Source organism: Phocoena phocoena, chromosome 16 (assembly GCF_963924675.1).
Source record: "Phocoena phocoena chromosome 16, mPhoPho1.1, whole genome shotgun sequence".
Lineage (NCBI taxonomy): Eukaryota > Metazoa > Chordata > Mammalia > Artiodactyla > Phocoenidae > Phocoena > Phocoena phocoena.
Window position 1 is genome coordinate 75,993,135 of NC_089234.1, and position 25,181 is coordinate 76,018,315.

The 25,181-nt window shown below is 36.5% G+C and overlaps 1 protein-coding gene across 1 annotated transcript in view; it reads right to left on the reverse strand.

The window, feature by feature from the left end:
- The window catches only part of RYR2 (ryanodine receptor 2), a 515,056-nt gene that overhangs the window by 181,880 nt on the left and 307,995 nt on the right, over positions 1-25,181 (reverse strand). Inside the window, exons 46-57 of the mRNA XM_065893933.1 lie at positions 23,693-23,828; positions 22,960-23,146; positions 21,104-21,209; positions 18,300-18,420; positions 12,843-13,012; positions 11,164-11,384; positions 9,749-9,839; positions 7,547-7,687; positions 5,770-5,933; positions 3,488-3,566; positions 1,312-1,401; positions 387-524 (exon numbers count right to left, since the gene is read on the reverse strand). Of these exons, the coding sequence (XP_065750005.1) occupies positions 387-524; positions 1,312-1,401; positions 3,488-3,566; positions 5,770-5,933; positions 7,547-7,687; positions 9,749-9,839; positions 11,164-11,384; positions 12,843-13,012; positions 18,300-18,420; positions 21,104-21,209; positions 22,960-23,146; positions 23,693-23,828 (1,644 nt within the window). The remainder of the gene's footprint in view (positions 1-386; positions 525-1,311; positions 1,402-3,487; positions 3,567-5,769; positions 5,934-7,546; positions 7,688-9,748; positions 9,840-11,163; positions 11,385-12,842; positions 13,013-18,299; positions 18,421-21,103; positions 21,210-22,959; positions 23,147-23,692; positions 23,829-25,181) is intronic.

Genomic DNA, 25,181 nt, shown 5'->3' on the forward strand with positions numbered 1-25,181 from the left:
GTTTTAGATCTGGATCACTACTATCTGACCACCCCTCTAGCTCCTAAGAACCAACCTTCAGTTCTTACTGGTAAGGAGACAAAAGCTCTGTAGACAACCTTTTTGAGGATAAAGGAACGTATTTTACATCCTTCATTAGCATAACTTTAAGACTTTATCATCGAGTACTCCTTTATATACTGTCAGAAGCACAACCTGATACATAAACTCCAGTACTTTAACCAAGACCTAAACTCACTTAAATTAACAGAGTTTTCCCCCTTCTGAACTTTATGTTAGTCTTCAGAATTTTCAAGTTAGTTGTTTTGGAAAACACAGTAATTAAATGAAATATTCAAATTATTTTAAAATAACATAAACAGTGGATTCATCACTGTGATTCTTACCTGGCTTGTCTGGGAAATACGACGAGTCCGGTTATAAAGGGCCATGCTGTCTCCCTCCCGTGTCCTTTCAATTCTCCACCCCCAGGCCAGCATAGTTTTTAAAGATTCTTTGATTGGCCAGCGATAAATTTCTTTTTCCTAGAAAAAAATCAGAAAAGGGTGGGGTATTATGAACCTAAACAAAAATTTTAAATATTTAATGCTTTGTTCTGAAATACTCTGTCTTCCCCTAAAATTTTTTGATTAGCATTGTTTATTTAAAAATAAAAAAGGAGAGTACAAATTCTGAAGAGCAGAGTGTGAGCTGAGACCTCGTTTGACTAATGCTGCTAAGAGGGACCCTATCTTATTATATAGCATGAGGCTAATTTCCTTTAGTTTCCCAGATTCTGATACTTCCGACAGAAACTAGAAAGGAGAAACAGTTAGGAAGAAGTGCCAGATTATATGCCATGTGCTTGAAGCCGTTTATCTGCTTCTCCTGAAGCAGAGAAGTAACTTCCTCTGCAAGCACCACCCTAGAAAATCCTTTTCACTTCACTTTTCAAGATACTGCTTTCCCCTCAAAGAAGTAACATATATGAAAACATAAATAATAAGCATATTACAATATATTACTTCATTATCCCTTATCAAAAAACTCTTAAGAATGAAAAGAATATTTTCTAAAGTTCTTAAAAATACAGGAGAGGAATAAAAATAAAAAAGAAACAGAAAAGTATTAAGTAGAGAAGAGAATAACCAATTAAATACTGACAGAAAATGGTACTACAGAGAAAAAAACAGTACATAAAAAATGGGACCTTTGAGAAAAGGTAAAAATAGTATATATAAAATAGACGTGTTAATAAGAAATTTACATAATGAAGAAAAAAAACTCCCCCCCAAATTAAAACCATATAAACTTAAAAAATAAACAAGTCACCTTTTCAGATAATAGTTTATATGGCTTCATTAATGGTTGAACTTTAGACGAGTCTGAATATATTTCTCCATAAATCCATCCATTTGCCAACTAAAAAAAATCAAAATTGTTTTACATGCTTTAATTTTAGAGTGTAGGTGTACATGTGTTTAAGTGTGTACTTGATAAGGTAAATCTAAAATGAACCAAGATAAGGATTAAGGTTTGAACTTTATCCAGCATAAGTCAATATAAAGAATTTCATCATAGTCGATATTATTTTGAGTAACCACTTGGAACAAATCTTTCTATCCAGAGATTAAATGCATCCGGTCTTCCTTAGACAGGTCTGTGATTATGTCAATAGCCCTCTGCTAGGAGGAGGCTAAAGGCTGCACGACCCCTATGATACTCATTTTGGCCCATCTTGGGACCCCAACCTGTGAGACGAATAAGTGTGAAACACTCATTTTAAACAGGAAAACTGGAGCAGCTGGCTTATTTGGAAGCCTCCCTGAATAATGCCACTTGTTTTGCCCACTCCTTTGTCCAATGACCTCTCAACACTCTTGTTCCACGTGATTTTGCCCATATAATTTGGTACATTCACTGTTTCCCTATATCATTTCATGTATGTCTATGGGATCCGGGTAACTAGGCTGAAATAGCTCAGGACTGCCTTCCTGTAAATCTCCTCTCCATCACCACCCCACCAGCTCAGTCTTTATAGAGGACAGATACTTCACTCTTACTGACTTACCTAGTAAATTGATTAAGTTACTGAACAAAGAAAGAGCCATACGCTTAACAAAACAAAAAGGGGGTTTCTTGGAAGCAGGGACCGGTTGGCCGAGGCAAAGATTGAAACTTAGTATCAAGTTTAATAGGGTGGGGCTTCCCTGGTGGCGCAGTGGTGAAGAACCCGCCTGCCAATGCAGGGGACACGGGTTTGAGCCCTGGTCCGGGAAGATCCCACGTGCCACAGAGCAACAAAGCCCGTGCGCCACAACTACTGAACCTGCGCTCTAGAGCCAGCGAGCCACAACTACTGAAGCCTGCGCGTCTAGAACCCGTGCTCCGCAACAAGAGAAGCCACTGCAATGAGAAGCCCGCATGCAGCAATGAAGACCCAACCCAGCCAAAAATAAATAAATAAAAATAAATAAATTTTAGAAAAAGAAAAATAGTTTAATAGGGTGATACTGAGTTGCCACAAAACACAAGCAACCCTTGGAACCTTCGCTCTTTGATTTTCACTTCGCCAAATCGGTACATGCTTATTTTAAATTCCTGCTTCATCTCAACTTAATTTCTCTGACAACCCTATTTTAACCATCTTCTCTAAGTTTAAGTAGGCTTAACTTAAATGTGACCACATTTTTCCTCCAGAAAAATCTCATAATATATATATAGGACTTATATCACGGATTGCAACTGCTTTAGTTATCTCATTCAAGTTATCTTTTCTTGACAATGCAAATAAAACATGCCATCTTGCCTCGTAAGTGAACCGCAGATCTACTTAGAGATAAGAAATACAACAGAAGAGCAGAAGGTGTAAATAACCACTAAGTTCTGATTAATAATTTTCAAGATTTTATCTAATATAAAATTATACATAAAGCTAAAGTTCCCTTAAAAGATGTCTGGACCTACAGCCACTATTTCTTACTGAAGACCCTAATGACAGTTTAAAAAAAAATTTTTTTGAAGTACAGTTGTGTTAATTTCTGCTGTACAGCAGAGTGATTCAGTTATACATATAAATATATATATTCTTTTTCAGATTCTTTTCCATTATGGTTTATCACAGGCTATTGAATATAGTTCCCTGTGCTATACAATAGGACCTGTTGTTTATCCATCCTACATATAATATTTTGCATCTTATTACTACTTTTTACTCTCACAAAAATGTATGTTCAGAAACTATATTTAATTAATAGATTTTTTGAATTTTTAGCACTGTGATTTTTATGAACACAAATATTCTTATGTGCATTATATGTACATCAGTGGCAGAACTAAGTATTTTATTAGACTAAATATTATGTCAGCAAATCATAATTAAATGTTCTTTCCTAATCTAAAGCTCTCACTTGAAAGTAGAAAATTGTCATGGTCAGAAGTATCTGAGCCATGATCATTCATTAGGTACGTTCAGTACTGAATTAGAATGTGATATTCTGACTTTTACCTTGTCCATTGACCACTTGTCATGGGAATGTTCTGCATATTTGTTAATGAAGTATTCCAACTTCTCAGGAATTGTAATACTATGAGAAAAATAAAGAAAAAAGGTTTAATTTTCAGCACTTACAGGGAATCATATTAATAATTTACTCACAGCTTATGACTGCTTATACCCCATTCGATGCATAACTGTTAAAAAATTGGTTTAACAAGGTACTACTTTTCCATATGGTAGGAACAATATAAGGAAAGTCAAGCAGATAAGGTTCCACCCACTCATCTTATAATGAGTCACACTTTATGTCTTAATGTAAGTTATATACAATAAAAATTATACATAGTATAAATAAAAATAATTAAAATGTATTCAAAGAAGAGGACAACAGATAACACCAATTTTTTCTTTAAACCTGAATGAAGATATAGTTAAATTCAACAAGCTTAAAGACATACTTTTCTCCCACATACGTTCTTTGAAGTTATTCCTCCTTTTGACTTAAGTCTCTTAGGCAACAACTATAAATGGGTAAAAGACTGCTGATATCTGACCTGTTCCATTTCAAATGTACTAAAATTAATTTTAAGTTAATTGCATACAACTAGTTATATGTTAGTAATTTTAAATGTTAATGGTCTATATATAAATTCTAGATGTTACTAATATGAACTATAGGGAAAAGTAATTAACCAATTCATGCTTTATGGTTTTGATAACATTTCTTCTTGATTTCTTTCATGCTTAAATAAATATTTAATCCCTCGAACAGACATGGAGTCCATGCAATTGAAAACCAAGTCTGATGGTAAATGTGAGACTTGGGACTATCAAATATACCTATGAATGGAAAACATAACTTACTAATGCAATTAACTTGGAGAATAGAATTATAAGTAAAACCTAGTATAATGAGATGGTTTACTGTTCTTTTCTAGCAATGTTATCAGTTAGTAATTGAACTTTATGATATTCACATACTTAAAAAACAATATGTTAAAAAATCACAAAGATGTAGAAATTATTGATATCACTACGCAAACCTAGTCTGTTAAGAGGTCCCCAAAGGGGCTAGCCAAGGTAAATTAATATACATGCCCAACACTTATTCATTAATTGGATTTAATTAATCAACACCAAAGCCATAACATTGTTCTAATGTTATTTTAAAATCCTAGATTACATTGTATGTTAACAAACCACAAACTTACCCAAGTAGGAATGTGAACATGTGGTATTTTGGTTTACTTACTTTAGAAGAGATACAAAGGACCAATCACATAAGCCAAATACTGGGGGGGTAGAGTCTTTTCTCACAGGACTGTTATCAAATACCAAACATGCAAATTTAAGGCATTATCAAACTAATGGCATACCACCTGGCTTGAAATTGGGATCTGGTTATGGAAGCTAAACCAGCTGAGGGGCCACCCAGAGACCTGAAAGTTGAACTCCCAAGCAAATTTAGATGCTGTGGATGGTAACTACCAAGTGACTACCTTGCTAATACTGAACTTGCTGAGTCACCACGGAATGGGTAAGATAATGTGGCATGAAGAGCAGCCTCCTTGCAAATGGAAAACCATGGTCCTACTTAGAGACAGTAACAACAACAAAAATGCTGAGACACCTGACGTACCCAAACATCCTATCTGTAGAGCAATTTACGCAAGTAGGTACATGGAAGAGCTTTCATAATGATAAGTAATGTATTATCTGTGGTTAAGGTTGTCACACCGCATTCTCAATCCATGCTAACTTTTCCAGAAATATTCTCATTTGATATTCCCTTCACTCTCACGCTGTGCTTTCTGAGGCTGAACATAAGCTGCTAACCCTAGGCCTGGCTGAGATGTAGTGATGATGAAGTGATGCCCCGTAGCTCACAGAAAGAGCTTTGCACTGCATGCTGGGAGCACCCTGAATCAAAGACTCTGCACAGAAGTTGGCTTCAATTATTAATAAACATTTAGGGTAGAATTTCAACTAAAAAATATAACTGATATACTTTCTTGATTCTCATTATTAGAGGTATTGCCATGTGGTTATTTACAGAGAATCCTGACGATATTAAGAGTATATCTCTTAGAAAGTACATCTTATCTACTTCTGATATTTGTAGAACCATGATTATTACTACTATCATTTCATCAAGTAGAGGGACCCCTAGTAAAAGGATACCAATTCAAGGGGGGCATGGATGAGAGAAAGTTCACTTTAGTACCTTATTCAATTTCAGACTTCACACATCATTTACAATAAAAATCTGCTGCAATAGAAAGAGTCCATACTTTGAGGTATCAACAGGTTGTGGGTTAAAGTTCCCTTCAGAATCCATTGATGACTGTTTTTCCATCATACTGACATAATTTGACTCCATGTAGTCTGGAGGCAAAGCTCCCGCAACTGCACTCAGGCAAGGCAGTGCCAGTTTGAAAAGTTCTTGTTCATATTTCTGGGAAGAGATGGAGGACCGAAAAATAAATACTCCATTACTATTGAGCAAAAGCTGTCAACATGATCACTGCAGCTGACACGATGCTGTAAGAGAAAATCTGAATTACCTTGGGCTGGCTCAACTCCCCGAAGGATTCTTTCTCTAGAAAATGGAAACTATAGCCTGACATCCCATAAGATGAGATGACTGAAGCTTTGTACTGCAGTTGCAGCATAAAAGGAATAAAATCTTTGCTTCTCTAAACGTTTATTCTCCAATAATGGGAAATGAAGTGAACCTGAATATTCTACATGTATAACGTGTCTTTACAACATAAACATAATTTCAGTCAATGAGGACTATTGCTGCACCACATTATAAAGACTAGACATGAAAAATACCCAAAGTATAACATTCCAGAGAGTAAGGAATTTTAACTGGTCTGTATTGCATTACAAAGGTATGAAAAATAAAATTCTGAACTGAGAAAGAAATTCTATAGGAGATATGCATAATCAAAATTTCTGGGGAGAGGTATTTGTATATTAATTACATAATTAGTTAAATCTGTATTTGTAGATTTTTTAAAAAATCAAAAATAATAATTCCTTTATTATTAAAAAATTTTTAATTCAAGTGTAGTTGATTTATAATGTATTAATCTCTGCTGTACAGCAAAGTGACTCAGTTATATACATCTAGACATTCTTTTTTTAAAAAATATTATTTTCCATTTTGCTTTATTCCAGGATATTGAATACAGTTCCCTGGGCTATACAGTAGGACATTGTTGTTTATCCATTTTAAAAGTTATCTCACTTTAAATGTTCAATTTTAAATTAAAGCTGTAAATTCTTCTCAAAATACCTTCTACATATTATTTCAAAAAGACTCCGGGTTTACCCAAGGCAATTCAGCAAGAAAAAGCATCGAGTTGTAGCTACCAAATGTAATCACAGATAAACTTCCCTTATTACGCAGTAAACTCTTGGTTATACTATTCCAGTCATCTGATAATGCCTCTTTGGGAATTCAAACTGATTTTGATTAATAATTTAAGCATAAGCATACGAAGGATGTTGTTCTGATTTTCTCTGAAATAATACACTCCAGTCTTCTGAAAGTGTATGGACTATTCATTATAAATATGGCAACTATAAGGGAATGTCACATACATAAAGCACTGAGTACTTAAATCTCCATAGCAGCAAAGTGGGAAAAGTCAGTAAGGCCACTGGAATATTATAATTTTATGAGATTTAATATTTTATATTTGACAGGATTTCTTCAGGCTTTATAAGATTGGGGAGGTGACTGACTAGGGAGGGTTTGAGTCCAAAAAAGTCCAAATGCACCAGAAACTGATCAACCCATGTGCATAATTTCCTAAAATGCTTAAGCCATTTTAAAGTCAGAAAATGTTATGATCACAAGGAACATGTTACCATCACGACTATGAACAGTTAATATAAATTGCATTCTCAACATTTGTTATAAATGAAGAGAAAAAATAAAACTATGTCAAGTCTTGATGAGCAAAGACAGCATTCCACTATTCCACTAGGAATACTATCTTACCAAGATCCTACGGCTTTTCAGTTGTTTTATTATACAAATAAAACCACAATTACCTTTTGAGACAGGGCATCAAAAATGCCCCAGAACAACTTTCTGGATAAATGAAGTTCTTCTTCTGAGGCAGCTCCAAAGTTTCCCCACCCTCCAGGCAGGCAGTAGTATTTCCAGCATCTTTCATAATGATTTGTCAGCAGCTAGGTGGGAAAACAATTCTAAGAGCACTGAGCTAAAGACACATGGTATATATTTTCCATTTCCTCCCACATGGCATTCTAATGCTAAGGCCACGTAATAAGGCCAACTGATATGGAACTGCTCAATCCCATATGAATTCTTTTGGAGAATACTAAGATCTTATATAGGATGTCTCCTTATATTTAACGCTGAGCACAGGATGAAGACCAAATGACCAATTTCACAAATTATCTTGAACAGAATTCTTTAGGAGGTTGTTTGGTTATCTGTGTACCCCTGAGTTCTACTTTAGTTGCCATCATTTACTTACAATTTTATGACTTGTTATCCCGTGGAATCCATGCATGTAACAGAGGGATTGACGTCACACTGACCCAGAGGATACAGCACCTAAAATGTGCATTCTCAAGGGACAATACCTCTGAATATTTGTGCTTCTTCTCTACCTACCCTGAGTCGTTACACTTTACGATTTGCTTCAGAACGCACATCTCTAAGTAAACTCCCCAAACTGCCCTACTTCCGTAATTTCTTTATCTGTAGCTCTTTGTGGTTTTGGATGTAATTTATTTTCTTCCTGAGGGTCTATGTTGCTTCTTAAGTTTTTAACCTACAAATATTTTGTGGGACTAAACTAGAAGTTCAAAGACATGGATGGAATTTTTCAATTATTCAGTAGCTCTTTGGATCATTTATTCTGGGTATATAAACCGAAAAATATTCACAACTATTTGCCAAATTAATAAAATTATTATTAATAATAATTAAAATAAAATTATTTTTTGAATAAACTGTAAATTTTTGGACCCTCTTTCCTATAGCTAAGGAGGAAAATAAATTGAGCGTTACTCTTATTAAAGCTAACTAGGTCTCTTACTGTATAAATATTTCTTCTCGTTTGGTCTCCCTCACAGTTACGAATCACACACACACACACACACACACACACACACACACACACAATTTAGGAATCTCAAATGATGAAATATTGAGATCTAATTTGCTTAGAGTAACAGGCAAATATCTATAATGCAAAAGAGTTTTACCACATAAAGTGATACTGTATCTTTTTTCAGGTATTTTCCAGCTCATTTGTATCAAGAAAATTTTGCATGACAAGCAAATGATAAAAACTGTAAAAAAAACAGGATTTTCAGCAAGGATATAACTTACTTTACATAATGCATCAATTTCTCTAGATTTATTAAACCAAAATCACTTTTCGAAGAGAAAGATTGTTTATGTTAAGTATCTAGGTGTGCTTAGTGTAAGAGCAGCTGAAAACAATAGCAGCTTATTTTTATCTTAAACCTCTTTTCACGCCACAATTACTGGGTGGCCATGAGGAAGAAATGATGCTTACCAGGTGGTAGAGCAGAGTGGTCACCTATAAAAAGTCCACTACAGGACAATGACCTCCATGCACAGACCACGCCACTAGATCACACATTGGTACACATCTAATACCTTAAAATCGTGAGCCAGGATTGGTATATTACATGACAGGAAAATATTCCCAAGTCAATAAGACAGAATGAGACTTGATCTTTCATGAGCAGAATAATAAAGCTGGGAAGCAAAAATGTCAGGGACTTCACTCTGTGACAAACTGTAACTGCGTATACATAAAGATTATATTTGATCCTTATGAAATGATATTTGGAAACTGTCATTTGATTACCAACTTAGAAAATGCTGTTTTTCAAACCTATTCTTTATGCCTTGAGGTTGCTAATACTTTAGGCCAGGCCTATTACTATGTTTTCCAGCCTAAGAGTATCTTGCCTCATCTTTTTCTTGTGGCCCATTTTCTTTCCATTGATTTCTATTTCCATTGATTTACAGTAAACCAATCTTAGGATTTCTCTGGTCTTTTATTACTTGTTTATTTTAGGTTGAGGTACACATAGCTATAACTTACATGCCCATTTCAATACCTGGAAGAAATTTTCCAGCATCAAAGATCAAACATGATGTATTTGAGATATATACATATTGTAACAGGAAACAAAGTCAGAGGACCCAGTAATCAAATAACTACAAACACTTCCTGTACTTACCTTAAGAGGCATCTTTGCATGTTCATTTAATAATGGGACATCAAATACTAATCTTCTGAGTAAGTGCTGCATCATAGAAGGTCTCAATTGGCTGGTGGAACAAAGCTAATTTTAATAATGAACATTTAATAATGTCTAAACTAAGTAGAATAATTCATTAGACTACATTATACATGCCAAGAAACTGTACCTACACCTCTCTTCAGATGATGTTAATTTTAGGTGTTCCTAATCCACAGATTAACCAATAGTTACATACTTTTGTAAAAAGCTACATTTCCAACTCATCTCTAGCTCGCTGATCTGAAGACCAACCCTTATTTGCTACAGGAGATGTTCCTCTTCTGCTCTTTCCCTTGCTACCACTCACAACTGCAGACCCCACTGCTGCTACTAATTTAGTAAATGCTTCTTCCCTCACTCCAGTGAGTGGGAAGGGTCTTCAATGACTAGATCAGAAGCAGGGAGGGAGTGTAGGAACAAGGGGAAGAGAAAAAGACTGAGGTCGAAATTTTGCCAGAGGAGAAAGGGAAAGAAAACTAACACACAGTGACCATTTACTGTGTCGGCAATCCTGAGTGCTTCATCTCATTTAATATTTAGAAAAAGTCAGTGAGATAGATATTTTGATTCCATTTCACAGAATTTTGGGGTCAGGGAACTAAAATTAGATTATGAACTAATCTTTTTTTTTTTTTTTTCTTTTTTTTAACCTCCCTCAGTCCCATCTGGCTCCTACACCCATACACTCGTTCCACTATGAGTGAAAACCTTTCCTTTACCAATGTACTGGGCAGGCTGCAAGCTTTCACCTCCAAGAGCTCCTGTCCATCAGAAAGAAACCATTACCCTAGCTAGAGGCCTGAGAAATTGTCACTTTGACTGTCAGAACCTCAAAAGGAGAAGATATGCTTCTGGTTTTCAGAGTAAGACCTTCAAACACTTCTATCTATAGGAAGCGGCTTTCCAGGCTGGAGGAAATAGTCTGTCTTCATCACTGTCACAATAGGTCATACTTTAATATTATACTACATATATTTTTTATCTTTAATAAGTCTCTGTTTTCTCTTCTCTTCTGGAAGAGGAGTTAAAACCATCACACAGTGAAAAGGGGAGAATCTATTAATATTACACTAACGTGGCCGGCGACAGCTCACACGCCAACATCCAGAAAAGCATCGTTGGTCCAACACTGTATCCAATGGCTAGATACCAAGAGAGTCTTGGAGGAACACTCCTGAACTTGATCAGGAGCAAGGGCACTCTGGTAAGACTCAAACCCCAGCACATAAAATGAATGAATTTTATGGTCCAGAAATTGTTGACAACGTTCAAAACAATTTGTCAAGGGCCAGAGACTAAATTCTCTTTCTTAAAGAAGAAGAAACTTGGTATAGACTTCATTGCCCACTTACCCACAAATGGAGAGTAAACACACTTCTATGGAATCTCGTTGAGCTTTGGTAAGTGAGCAGCCCTTAGAAAGTCTGTACACGGTGTGAAGTAATGAGTCAATGAGGGAAGCATGGTGCTCAGTGCCAGCAAAAAGAGGAGCACATCTTGTTAACAAAGGCAACACGGCCGTGCAAAGGTACCGATTGAGGGCCAGGGCCATGTCTGTAGCGCTCAAAGCAGCCTAGAAAGGAATTGGAGAGGAGACAGTCATTTGTGTTGGGCAGGAGACAATTTTCAAAGGGATCCACAAGTTGACGTGTACTTTCATTACCTAGAAAACGACAAAAGTACATAATACGGAAACTGATTCCTCTGTTACAGATTTACCTGTGGGTCATATGCTTTTTTATCACTAAAGACAATCAATTTTCAATTGCTCATAAATAGACAAAAATGAATGAAGTAAATATCTATCTCTTCAAAAAGCCCCAGAGGTTTATGTTCTAAAATAAAATATTGGGGGCTTCCCTGGTGGCGCAGTGGTTAAGAATACGCCTGCCAATGCAGGGGAAAACGGGTTCGAGCCCTGGTCCGGGAAGATCCCACATTCTGCAGAGCAACTAAGCCTGTGCACCACAACTAGTGAAGCCCCTGAGCCTGCAGCCTGTGCTCTGCAACAAGAGAAGACACCACAATGTGAAGCCCGCGCACCACAACAAAGACCCAACGCAGCTAAAAATAAATAAATTTAAAAACTTTTTTAAAAATTTTTAATAAAATAAAATATCAAGGATAGGGTGGATGAAAGATAAAGACACTAATGATATCAAAGAATGTGAGTGCTTCCCTTTACTAGGAGAGGTAAGAGAAAGGAGTTTATTCTCACAGTAGATCTCAAATACATAAATTCTTTCTGAATTCTATATGTGAGTATTAATTATATTTCTGTTCATGTCCACCAGCATCAATAACTAAAGGCTGATTGTCCTACCATGTTATCAACTATACTACTTAGGTTCAGAATTTCACATGAACACAACCAAAAAAGAACAAAAAAATTCAGTTTCATTTTTGTGATTCTCCTCTCACAGCTTTCACTACTGACAACTCAAGATCGGATTTCCTCTGATATCGAAGACTCATTTAATTGAGAATTAAAAAAGGTATTATTATAGCTACTAGAATAACATTTAGAGTTTCAGCTTATTTTACAATGTTTCAAATAGCAGAACACTTACACTGATAATGGCAGATTCTCAATACTGGCCACTGGATTCACAGGACAGATTTGAGGCTGTAGGTACGTTAATAAATGAAGGCATCGGGATGATACTGTGATTGGCATGACTCAACAATGTCCACTAAACCTGCTCAATACTTTAACTGCTTTTGTTGAGATGCATAATTATTTATGTTGACTTCGAAGTGAACAGGAGCCACTGTGACCTCGCAAATGAGGGTTATATCAACTTTCTATTGTCTTCCATTGCACCTGATCAGAATTCTTATCTTACTCTTCAGGTTGTCCATTTTCTCCACTATTCAGTGAGTTCCTTGAGGATATAGTCTATTTTGCTTTCTGTTTACCCTATGCTTGCCTAAAAATATAATAGGCACTCAATAACCATTTGGTGACAATGAATGAATGAATATATCTATGAAAGAAAAAGTTGCAGAAGTCGTTTGTTCAGATCATTACCGTATCTAAAGAAGCAGCAGCCCGCAGATCTGGCAGAAAGCCAACCTCGAGAAGATGGAGGAGGAAATCTTGAACCTCAATTCCATAGACCCTGTCAAGGAACAAAACCATGGCTGCCTTGTGATCTGGGCAAAACCCCGCAGACATGTCAGGCTCCACCACATTCCCATCTAAAAAAGAGAAGGTGACACATCGTTGTTAATGAAATAGATTACAAATGGCTACTTTCCAGCCTTCTCGTGTTTTAAATAAAGTTATCCGGTGAATGGTTTTCTGTTCCTCTACTACCCTCAAGCAAAGGCTGGGACTTAGCTGAGGCAATATGGCAGTGCAGTGTAAATCCATGGTCATTTAAATGTTATTGGGCATCCATTTGTTAACTGTGTATAAGATTAGGACATAGCACTATGCCAGATACCGAGAAGGAAACAAAATGGCACCCAAAATCCAAACTGTAAAACTAAGAGTAAATATCATAAAGCTAAAATGTAAAGCAAGGTTTGCATTCTTTTCAATACAAGAACCTCTTGAAAACTTAATAAAACATTAATAAAGTTCATGTACCCTATGTGACAAACATGGTACATTTACATCATTTACATATTTATGGCTTAGACAATTACAGGATAATGAACAAAACTCTAGGAACCAGTCTGACTTTCAAATGAAAGATGTTTCATTAATCATAATAGCATTTAATAACATTTAAAACATATTTGAGAGACATGTTATTTTCTCTATCAACAGTCAAGGCTTGATGCCTATACAGAGGAGTGAATTCCTTAGTATAACTCTGTAGATTCATAGAGGAGATCACTGATATGAAGAATTAGGGAATTATGTGCCCATTGAAAATACTGGAGAACAAACTTGTTTTCTGTTTGACCGTGTGATAATTATGCCACATTGCTGCTGACCACACACTATAAGACTCTGCAAATACTATCACAGAATCTTTATTACTGATGCAATGTTGGAGAAAGAAGGACCCAGGGAAAGATGATACATGACCATACCCATCCTGAAAGAATACAGTCACAACGTTTTTGTTTTCATTCACAGTCGATGAATGAATTTGATATTTGAATCATGAAAATGAACAAATAACAATGTTTTAAAGGAAATTAGACTGAAGACTAATACGAAATCACTTCCATTCCTTATAATTAATAATAACTAATACACCTAATACCTTCCTTCCTGTAATTACAATAATAAGAATAACAATGCTTGTCATTTGTGCTGTTGTCAGGTATTATGTTAGGAATGTTCCAGACACACTTTCATACAATTTTCACACGTGCACTATGAAGGTGGTATTATTATCTTCCTTTAGCACAAGATAAAAAGCGACTTTTAGGGAAGTTAAATAACTTGTCCAAAATTGCACGTCTAGTCATTGGCAAAGTTAGATTTAAACTAAGTAAAAATGGATTTAAAATCCAACCCGAGGTAATTTAATCCTTACGTTAAATCAGCATGCTCTAATTTTTGATTAAAAATCTACATGAAACTCCAGTTCCATTCTCCTAAAAAATCACATTATAGGTAATTTATAGGATTCTATTCTTCTAACAGAAAGCTGTGCCTAAGGAAATGATAACCAACTCATTGATCTTGAAATAAGATTTGTTTTTGAAACACTCATTCAGGTGGACATTCATTTTAAGGAATGCTGCAACTCCAGCTGCCTGGGAATGAAGACTCATAGATGGGCTGCTGCTTCATGCTCTCCGTCTCCTCAGACACACTGGGGACAGTACAGCTGATGAACTGCCTCCTCTCAGACTCCTGGAAAATGAACTGGCACAAGGCGGGCCAGCTGCACTGGCTTTACCCTGTGCTGGCTGCATTATTCATCCGCCTGAAATGACTGCCTCACACAACCTGCCCAAACCTGTCTGGATCAAGAGCTGCGGGAAAAGAATAGCTACCTTTGAGATTAGACACTTGCCCCTTAATTTTTCTAAACTCCTCCTTCTTTCATTATCCTTTTGGGCTACCCTCTAGCTCTAGGATAATTATAATAAAAATGTATGAGACCCATCAGAATGGCCCTCAGCAAAAAGTCTAGAAACAACAAATGCTGGAGAGGGTGTGGAGAAAAGGGAACCCTGCTACACTGTTGGTGGGAATGTAAATTGGTGCAGCCACTATGGAGAACAGTATAGAGGTTCCTTAAAAAACTAAAAATAGAGCTATCATATGATCCAGCAATCCCCCTCCTGGGCATATATCCAGAGAAAACCATAATTCGAAAGGATACATGCACCCCTGTGTTCATTGCAGCACTATTTACAATAGCCAAGACATGGAAGCAAACTAAATGTCCATCAACAGAGGAATGGATAAAGATGTGGTACATATATACAATGAAATATTAGTCAGCCATAAAAAAGAATGAAATAATGCCATTTGCAGCAACATGGATGCATCTAGAGATGATCATACTAAGTGAAGTAAGTCAAAGACAAATATCATATATCGCTTATATGTGGATTCTAAAAAATGATACAAATGAACTTATTTACAAAACAGAAAACAGACTCACAGACTTAGAAAACAAACTTATGGTTACCAAAGGGGAAAGGTGGGTGGGGGGAGGGATAAATTAGGAGGTTGGGACTGACATATACACACTACTATATATAAAATAGATAATCAAAAAGGACCTACTGTATAGCACAGGGAACTCTACTCAATACTCTGTAATGGCCTATATGGGAAAAGAATCTCAAAAAGAATAGCTATATGTATATGTATAACTGATTCACTTTGCTGTACACCTGAAACTAACACAACATTATAAATCAACTATACTCCAATATAAAATAAAAATAAAACTCATGGCCTAGGAAAAAAATGTATGAGAAAGGCCTTAGCTAATACTGAGGAGCAGGGTACTAATGTTTAGAGACAAACTTCACATACTAAATACAGAACATATAATAGGAATTATCAGCAATAGCTGGTGATGCTTAAAGAACCAACTGACCTGTCATCGAAACCTAAGAAGAAATGTTGATGGTTTAAGTTTTAAAAGTTGATTTAATGCATACCACAGCAAAATAAAAACATACAAGTTTCTGTCTACATTCTCCATAAAAAGAAAGAAGATTAAAAAAAGCATCAATTTAACAATAACCAGTAGATGGTGTTTTAAATATTAGCTTTCATTGTGACTGTGACAGTTCACCAAAAATCCTTTAAATCCTAAGGTAGACAATATACTGCATATTTATTACAAAAAAGTCATAACATTACTATAACTCAAGTAAATAGGACAGGAAAGAAACTAACTTGGAAAATCTTAAAGGCTAGTAAAGACAGATAACTGGAAGAAAAGGAGGTATATTGAGACTTTTGGGGCAATTCTGAAAGGGACATCTGGACACTCTTACAGTCCTTGTTTTTGGTTCTTTGTTATTACTGATTTTAACCATAAAGGCTAGCATTTTTTTATTCCCCAATCCATGTGTCACTGGTATTATTCTTATCTTTTTTCCTGAGAGTATCAATCTTGTGGCTCAGAACATAGGGGAAAGACAAGATATTTAATTAAGTAAATGAATGCGAGTTAGAAGTAAGGTGAAAAGAAGGTAAATGAGGAGAGTCTGTTTATACACAAGAAAAAGAAACTGCCTAAAATGGGCAAGACAAAAAGCTAGGGGACAATTTTTAAGGTCCAGCTTTCCCTAAATTTAGAATGGGTATTCAGTTATCATGGCTGTTTGTGTCACCTGAAGATGTGGGTGCGTAAAGTTAGCAAACACGAAACTTTACTTCCTAACAATACGGCCGCCGGCAAGTAGGGTAGACCGCTTGCCATTACACAGTGGTCCCCTCATTCTAGACTTGAGGTACTGACAGCTAATCTTCTCTGGGCATAATTCATGAAAGAAAAGGGTCATCACGTGTACTTCGTATCTAAATGTGTTTTCGTTCTAAAATCAGAAGTTTGTATAAAAATGATATGTGTAACAATATCCAATCAAGTCTGGAAAACAGAGCAAAACTGCCATTGGAAAAAGGGAGAATAAAGTATAATTTGGGACCTAACATATCTTTTAGGTGCCTTCAGTGACTGCTTAAAATTTTTTATGGGAGGCGGAGAGTGAATTACCAACAGGGAATTAGGCCTTGGGCCCAGGCCATGTGCCATTTCTGTTGTAGTCTGGGCTAGTGCAGGGGCTCAGCATGGGGGAGAATCGGGGCCCTATCACCACCTCCACAGTAAAGCGTCAGCTCCTCACTCCAACCTTCCTGAGCTGGGCCCTCCCATCTCCTCCCAACCTAACGCAAGCAGGGCTGTAAGGAATCACAGCTTCTGGGCGTTTATATGGAGAGTCTGTTGACTTTATTTTACATGCTTTAGAGTTAACATTGGAAAATTAATCACAAGCAGTTCTAAACCAAAAATGGCATGTTGTAAAAGAACAATAAACGATGAGTTAAAATGGGGAGAAACAAATCTTTCCAAAATGTTCTCCTCAGTCTTGAAAAGAGCACTTCTTTCAACACACTGGCAATTTTTAAATCACTAAGTCAAAACCTATGACCACTGTTTTAGAAAAAAAGTATTATAAGAGAGTGACCACGAAAACTATCAAAAAGAGTGAATTAAGTTGTTGCTGTCAAGAAAGAGAACAGGGGACCAAAGAACTCTAGGAGAGACATTAGATAAAACAGTTGAGATGCTTATTTCCCTTTTCTGGAAACTGAAATGTCACCTGAAGAAGACTTAAAATCTCTTTGGAAACAGCTGGTTAAAAACAATGCATGTAGAAAATATTTTATAAAAAAAATATTTTTTTAATTGGGGTATAGTTGCTTTACAATGTTGTGTTAGTTTCTGCTGTATGATGAAGTGAATCACCTATATGTATACATATATTCCCTCCCTCTTGGACCTCCCTCACACCACCCCTCCAACCGACCACTCTAGGTCACCACAGAGCACCAAGCTGAGCTCCCGGTGCTATACAGCAGGTTCCCACTAGCTATCTTTTTTACACATGGTAGTGTATATATGTCAATCCTAATCTCCCAATTCATTCCTCTATGTTCACACATCCGTTTTCTACATCTGCATCTCTATTCCTGCCCTGCAAATTGGTTCATCTGTATCATTTTTCTAGATTTCACATATATGTGTTAACATATACAGTGGAATATTACTCAACCATAAAAAGGAATGAAATTGGGTCATTTGTAGAGATGTGGATGGATCTAGAGCCTGTCGCACAGAGTGAAGTCGGAAAGAGAAAAACAAATATTGTATATTAACACATATGTGTGGAATCTAGAAGAATGATACCAATGTAGTTCATTTTTTAAAAGAAACTTATGTAGTGTAACTATGCTGCAGGGAAAGAAACTGTGGGTACTGATGAGCTAATTGAAAACACCACACCATCCACGTCCTACTGAATTACAAAGAATGGAAATTCACCTTACCTTTGGCTATCGTTGGCATCTGAAAAGCAATGCTGATTACTCCCACCAAATCTCCCAGTGGAATCAGGGATCTCAAAATAGACCTGATTCTGATGGCTTCTCCCTTAGCAGCATGAATCAACTACAGGCAGAAAAATAAAGGAACAAAGAATAACTTTGTGAAATCAATGTTCTAATTCTATCTAGAAAACTGGAAGAATGGGAATCCAAGTCTAAAATAATTTTCTGTTAATTATATAAAGTTAGACCTCTTTAATAATAGAACCACTCTGTGATTCAGCAATTCCACTCCTGGGTATATATCCAAAGAAAACAGAAACACTAATTCAAAAACATATATGTACCCAAATGTTCATAGCAGAATTGCCTAGATATAGCACCCTAAGTGTCCATCAACAGAAGAATGGATAAAGATGTGGTGTGTGTGTCTATCTTTCTATATCTGTCTATATCCATATAGATAGATAGATAGACACACAACAGAATACTACTCAGCCATAAAAAAGAATGAAATGTTGCCATTTGCAACAGAATGGGTAGAACTGGAGGGCATTATCCTTAGTCAAATAAGTCCGACAGAGAAATACAAATACTGTACAGGATCACTATATGTGGAATCTAAAAGATAAAACAAATGAACAAATATAACAAAACAGAAACAGACCCACAGTTACACAAAACAAACTAGTGGATACCAGTGGGGAGAGGGAAGGGGGGAGGGGCAAGACAGGGGTAGGGAATGAAGAGATATAAGCTATTATGTATAAATAAATAAGATACAAGGTTATATTGTACAGCACAGGGAATACGGCCAATATTTTATAATAACTTTAAATAGAGTATAACCTATGACAATACTGAATTACTATGTTGTACGCCTGAAACTAATATAATATTGTAAATCAATTATACTTTAATTAAAATTTTTTTTAATTAAAAATAAATAATAAAATTGAAACTCTCTCAGAAAGTGCTGTTTCAGGCTTACAGACAGATATTTACTTGCCACACAATTTTCATTGACTTCAGCACACACTGAGTCACATGCTGCAGTCTAGGCCAACAGGTATATCCATTAGAATAATAGTTTTTATCCTCTCTGGGGTATTAAAGTATTTTAAGACTGATAAGTCTGTGAATGCTTAACCCCCCAAATTACATATAAATATCTATCCATAACATATGCAATAATACTAAGGGAAAAATTATTATCTTTAGGTTCTGAACATATACTAATATTTAGGCTGGTTTAGCCTTTTTTGTTTTGTGATAAAAATGTCATTGTATATCCACCTATATTCTACCCTGATTTCTCCCAAGGATGGGTTTATAATGTTGGGGAAAATGGTGAACATGGATCCTAACAGGTGTTTTAGACCTTCACTGGCTAATGTATCTATGAAGATCGTGGACCTGACATAGTCAAGGATCTCAGCCCATCTCTGCAACAGACTGGAAGCTTCCAATGCCAGGGAACGCATCTGTCCCTTCACCACAGAGTGTGAAACAGAAGCACAATTTCTGACACCTAGGAAGTCCTCAATTAATGGTTGTTGAAGGTGAATACATTTCTGAAGTGCCAAGGTTAGTCCCTTATTAAGTCACTTGGTTGTTTTTCCCCTTAGTATAATAGAACAAAAATCTTCTATTTATTAGCATAATTTCTCTCACGGTTCCTTTGATTTTCTACTTTAACAGGAAAAGAATGAATATTGTGGGCATAAAGTTTTTTCTCTGCAATGACCTTCCAGCACACAAATTTTTGATAGTCTATTCCCATTTACTATAATGAAAATCTCACTGATAGCAAGTTAAGTCGTTACAAAAAATCAAACTCCAGGTTTTCTAACATTCTAATATTTCTCCATCCTGCGATTCCTCTCTGTTCACAACAAAAGATTACATCCAGAAAGCAAGAAAGTTTTAAGCTATGGGTGTGAGAGAAAGAGACAAAAACAAACAAGCAAACCCCACTCCCCCTACCCCCCCCCCCCCCCACAAAAAAAGACATAGATTCGAAGGGTAGGGAGAAAGGTGATGTGTTGTAACTAACAGTCACTTTGGCTTCATGCTCAGAGCAGTCAGAGTGTATTTGCTTTCTTCCCCAGGACTGGTCAATGTGCTTCAGACTCTAGCTGTTTCCCATCAACAGATCATGAAGCTAATTTTATGGACCCTGGCTAGCATTTTTTAAATTAATATAATGGAAGAAAACAGAATAGATTACAATAAAGTAGAATATAGCAGAATGTATTACAGAGTAAAAGTAAGTATCGTTCCATGAACTTCAATTACCTTTTGGTCAAAAAGTTTATGAAAACTCTAATCAATAGGGTCTACATAGCTCTTTCCTTTCCCGTGACCTGCTCCTAGCCCCACTTTCCCTTAAACCAGTGGCCAGCATGTAGCAGCTCCTTCAAAAGGACTAAATATTATATAGCAAGGAAACAACCCTTGCTAGGAGTGGTGCTTTCTGCATGCACTAAAACAGGAAAGGACACTGTATAGGAAAAATAAGTTATTTCCTTCTTAAAGTGTGGGGAGGCTTATATGAGTTTTAGAGGTATATTAGTAACTGACTAGTCTATTAATGACTCATAACGAAATCTCATCACTAATTTTTGTAACCAAGAAGATATTTCCAACTAAACAAACACTTGTTCAACAATGAGGCTGCAGCAATTATTTTTAATGGAGCATGAAGACTGATGGTTTTGGATACTTTTGTGGTTTTTGCAAGTGATGGATGTCTTAACAAAGAGGAATAAGCCAGGATTTTTGTTCTTGGACCCCACGGCACTTACATGCATTTCGGGAGCACAGCGTCCTAACAGGTCAATCAAAGCTGCATAAAATGTCATGATGGCATTCCCCATGTGGATGGTATCATCTTCCTCCTCTTCTGTATCACTTTCGTGGATTTTTCAAAAGAAACAGAAAGAAAAGCAAACGGGATAATAAAATGACGTTTCAGATTTATTACATACTTCTCAGAGGAAAGGGACCAGTACGGTAATTAATTCTGCTTCTTCTGACACTTTTCACATATGTGTTTAATATACAGCTTGACATTTCAAAAAGGAAAATAAAAATGGGTTAAAGACAAGATTTGAGATTCTACCACCAAGAAGGCATCTGTGGGAACTTTAATATTAAGATTCCTTCAAAATGGAAAAAAAAGAAGAATTATTAATTTGATGGATTCTGCTCATTTCTACTGGCAGACAAGATATTAACAGAAAATAACTGACTGTAGAACTTGGTAAGTTTACTTTTGTCAACAGCATACATTTAGAGAAAGGGTGACAAAGATCTGTCCTATAAGATGACATATACAAGGTACCCAGTAAGGTGATTTGCCCAGAATACTTCATAAACGTGATTTCATTTACTCACCTCTCTCTTTGCTCTGCCCCACCCACTCACTCCCAAGTAATACAACATGAAAAATATCAATATTTCATTATCTCGCTGATGAGAGACAAATTTGGATGGCCCTGGAAGATCACGTCATTCCTTGTTTAGTGGCCTGGCCGACAGCTGCCTCAGCTGGACTCAGCAGTCTGCAGAGTAACAGCAAGGCCTGTTGACAATATTGTTCCTCGCAAGCAATGCCGCCCCCAAGGTCCTCAGCTACACACCTACTCAGGTGGTACTCGACCAGCAATCTCTTGGTATATTTTCTACTTGTTAGAAAAACTAAGGGACTCCTAGTTCCTCAACAGCTAACTGATAAATATGTAACTTGCTCTTGGAGCACTCCCAGCCTGGAACCCTGGCCTTGCTGTCGATGGAATATTTACGCCAGGTCTCTAAGTGGGAGAACCAGGGTTTGCAGAACTACCTCTTTGCTTGGAAAACTGCCTCCAATAAGCCCTATGTTATATCTTTACCAGTGGTGCTAGCAGTGTGGTTGCATGGGCCCCTAGCAGGACACTCAGCTCCACAGATTAAAAAAAATAGGAAGCTGGGACTTTCCTGGAGGTCCAGTGGTTAAGACTCCATGCTTCCACTGCAGAGAACATGGGTTCGAGCCCTGGTCATGGAACTAGATCCTGCACGCCACGTGATGTGGCTAAAAAAGGAAGCAACACGCCTGGATGAATTTATTGCTGGAATCAAGTATTAACAACAAAGACTACGGAGAAATGTAAGGTAGTCGCTGCCTCCCTGGTCACCAAGACCTTAATAAAGCATTTTACTCCTCAAGGTGACAACATCCCCTTTTCTCTGCCAACACACCAGATTAGTTAAGTCCCCATTCTCTTGCTAAAGGTCTCTTTCTCTTACTATTATCATGAAAACTCGTTCCAGCTAGCCTCCCAGTAAACTCTATTCTAATTTCAAAGGCTCACCTGCCATCATTTGTAAGAACTCACTGCTCCCTAGAGCCCTGAGAAAATTCACAAAATACATCTCCTCCTACAACCTAAGTTTTTTTCGACTAAATCCATACAATCTTCCTGAGGTCCCTCTTTGTTCATTCACCCTATTCCAGCAGCAAATTCCATCCCTTCTCTCAAAACACATTTCATTTTCAAGGGAAGAAATCCGGAGTACCAGAGAATTACACTGCAATTAAGAGAACACAAATTATATTTTCTAAAATTAAAAGTCAAGTGGTATCATTTAATCTTAAGAGTGTGTATATTCGACCTACGGGGTTTTGCTGGATCCACTAGTTGGTGAGGGACCATCTCGAGAAGGATCCTCAGCTATTTTTATGGCTTCTTCCATGGCTGCGAGCAGACCATTCCCACCTTCCCCCCTCAAGGCAGGACCGAAACACTCAGGCCTCCGGATGAGCAATCTCACCACGACATTTGCATTCTCCTCCACGCTTTCCCCTAAGATCAAACGGGGAACAGGAGTAAGCAAACGTTGACTACATGGAAGTTCTGAGCAAACAATGTTATACTAATCTGCTTATATTTAAAGAAAAATAACTAAAACCTAATAAGGTAGTAATAGAGCCAAAGTTGAATCCAAATTACTAGTGTTCTGTCCATAAGACTCAGTAAATTTCCTTTCTTGCCCTTAAAATTTTCCAAGTAAAGAAAAGCATGATGGAGGTATAAACTATTCATTTTTGTTAATTTGTTATAGGAAGTGAAGTCTTGATCCTAGCTATTATTAGAGTCTAATTATAAAAACAGCAAGAATGTAAGTGCCTAAAAATTTTTATTTAATAATGAAAGCCCAGCATCATGATCAAAATAAATATTACAAAATAAATTATTACTGTGAAAAAGCCTACTGATTATAAGATATTCAATTTCTTTACTACTATCTACTTCCTTCATGAAAATGCTGTGATGCCTCATTATTTTATACATCTATTTTTTTTGCAGTCTTAATAATGACCATAAAAGACCCTAAGCGATTCATCCTACCATTACAGAAGACAGCAAATCTGAGAAAGTCAAGGTATCTCTCTCCTTCAACTGGATTCCACCCAATGTCTGGATAACCCTTCGACACCAGCATCTGACAACTTTGCAGTCCACAACCAGCCAAATATCGCACTACCTGCAAAAACAAGATGATAAACACGTTATCCCTTGGGTGAGATACTCATTAGAAACTTGCACTAGACATGGTAAATGTTATTATCAAGGGATAGTTTAAAATGAATGCATTTTTGCAAGTTCTTTTTAATCTCATGACCGTCTATATGAACCCCCTTTAGTAAAACCTTAGTTGACAAACTGTAACAAAGTGCTATCATAGTAAAAATGTTTATGAATGAACTCTATGAAAGAAAAATATTCCTGAATTTCGTATCATTTGAGACTTTTACCTACAAGAGTCATAATACTTGATAAACTTCAAAAATGCCTAATGGCCTCTGGCCCGGTGTAAAACCTGAATCCATCTGAGATAGTGAAAGATCCATCTGAGATATGATGATACTTTAAAGAAGTGAATTTATTTCCAAAATAAAATATCAGTGTAATGGGGGAAGGGGTGTGTGTGAGAGGACACCCAGAGAAGTGGAGAAAACTAAGCTCAGGGTCAAATATCGTTGGGTTCAAATCTGACCTGCATTAGAACTTAGTGTATCATCTTGAACCACGGTTTCACCGTCTATTAAGTTTGGGATAATACTACCAACCTTTCTGCTTTGTTACACTTAACACATTAAAATTTCTGCTTAGCTTGGCCTTTTAAAATATATGTATCGATATAAGATTTCATAACAGAACCAGTTTTAAAAGAAATCCCTAAAAAAAAAGGAATCCCAAAAGAAGTCACTATAAATGGTAGCAGATGGTTGGAGGAGCAACTTATCAAACAAAATAAGCTATACCCAGCTCAGTCACAAGCTAAGCCAGGCTTAAAAATAAATAAATAATAAAGCTAAAAATATTTTACATCATCCTTATTGAGGTATAATTTATGTATAATAAATTCATCTATTTAAAGTATAAATTCAATCATCTTTGAGAGATTTATCCATCTGTAAGAACCCACAACCAAGATGTAGAGCATTTTCCATTGCTCCTCAGGTCCCCGTGTCTTTTGCAGACCATCCGTCCCTACAAACCTTGGTCCTGACAACCTGCTTTCTGCCACTACAAACTAGCTTACATGTTCTAGGACACTGATACATGCAGCCATCCATTATGGGTATTTCTGAGCCTGGCTTATTTCACTCAGAATAACGATTTTGAGATTCATTCATGCTGGAGTACATGTCAGTCCCTCATTCCTTTTTATAGCCTAATCATGGCATCTCACTACTTATGGAAATACCCCAGCATTGTTTATCCATTCACCAGTTGTCTGGTGAGCTGTCTCCAATTTGGGGCTCAGATGAATAAAGCCATTATCAACATCCATGTACACATCTCTATGTGGACATATATTTGTATCACTATT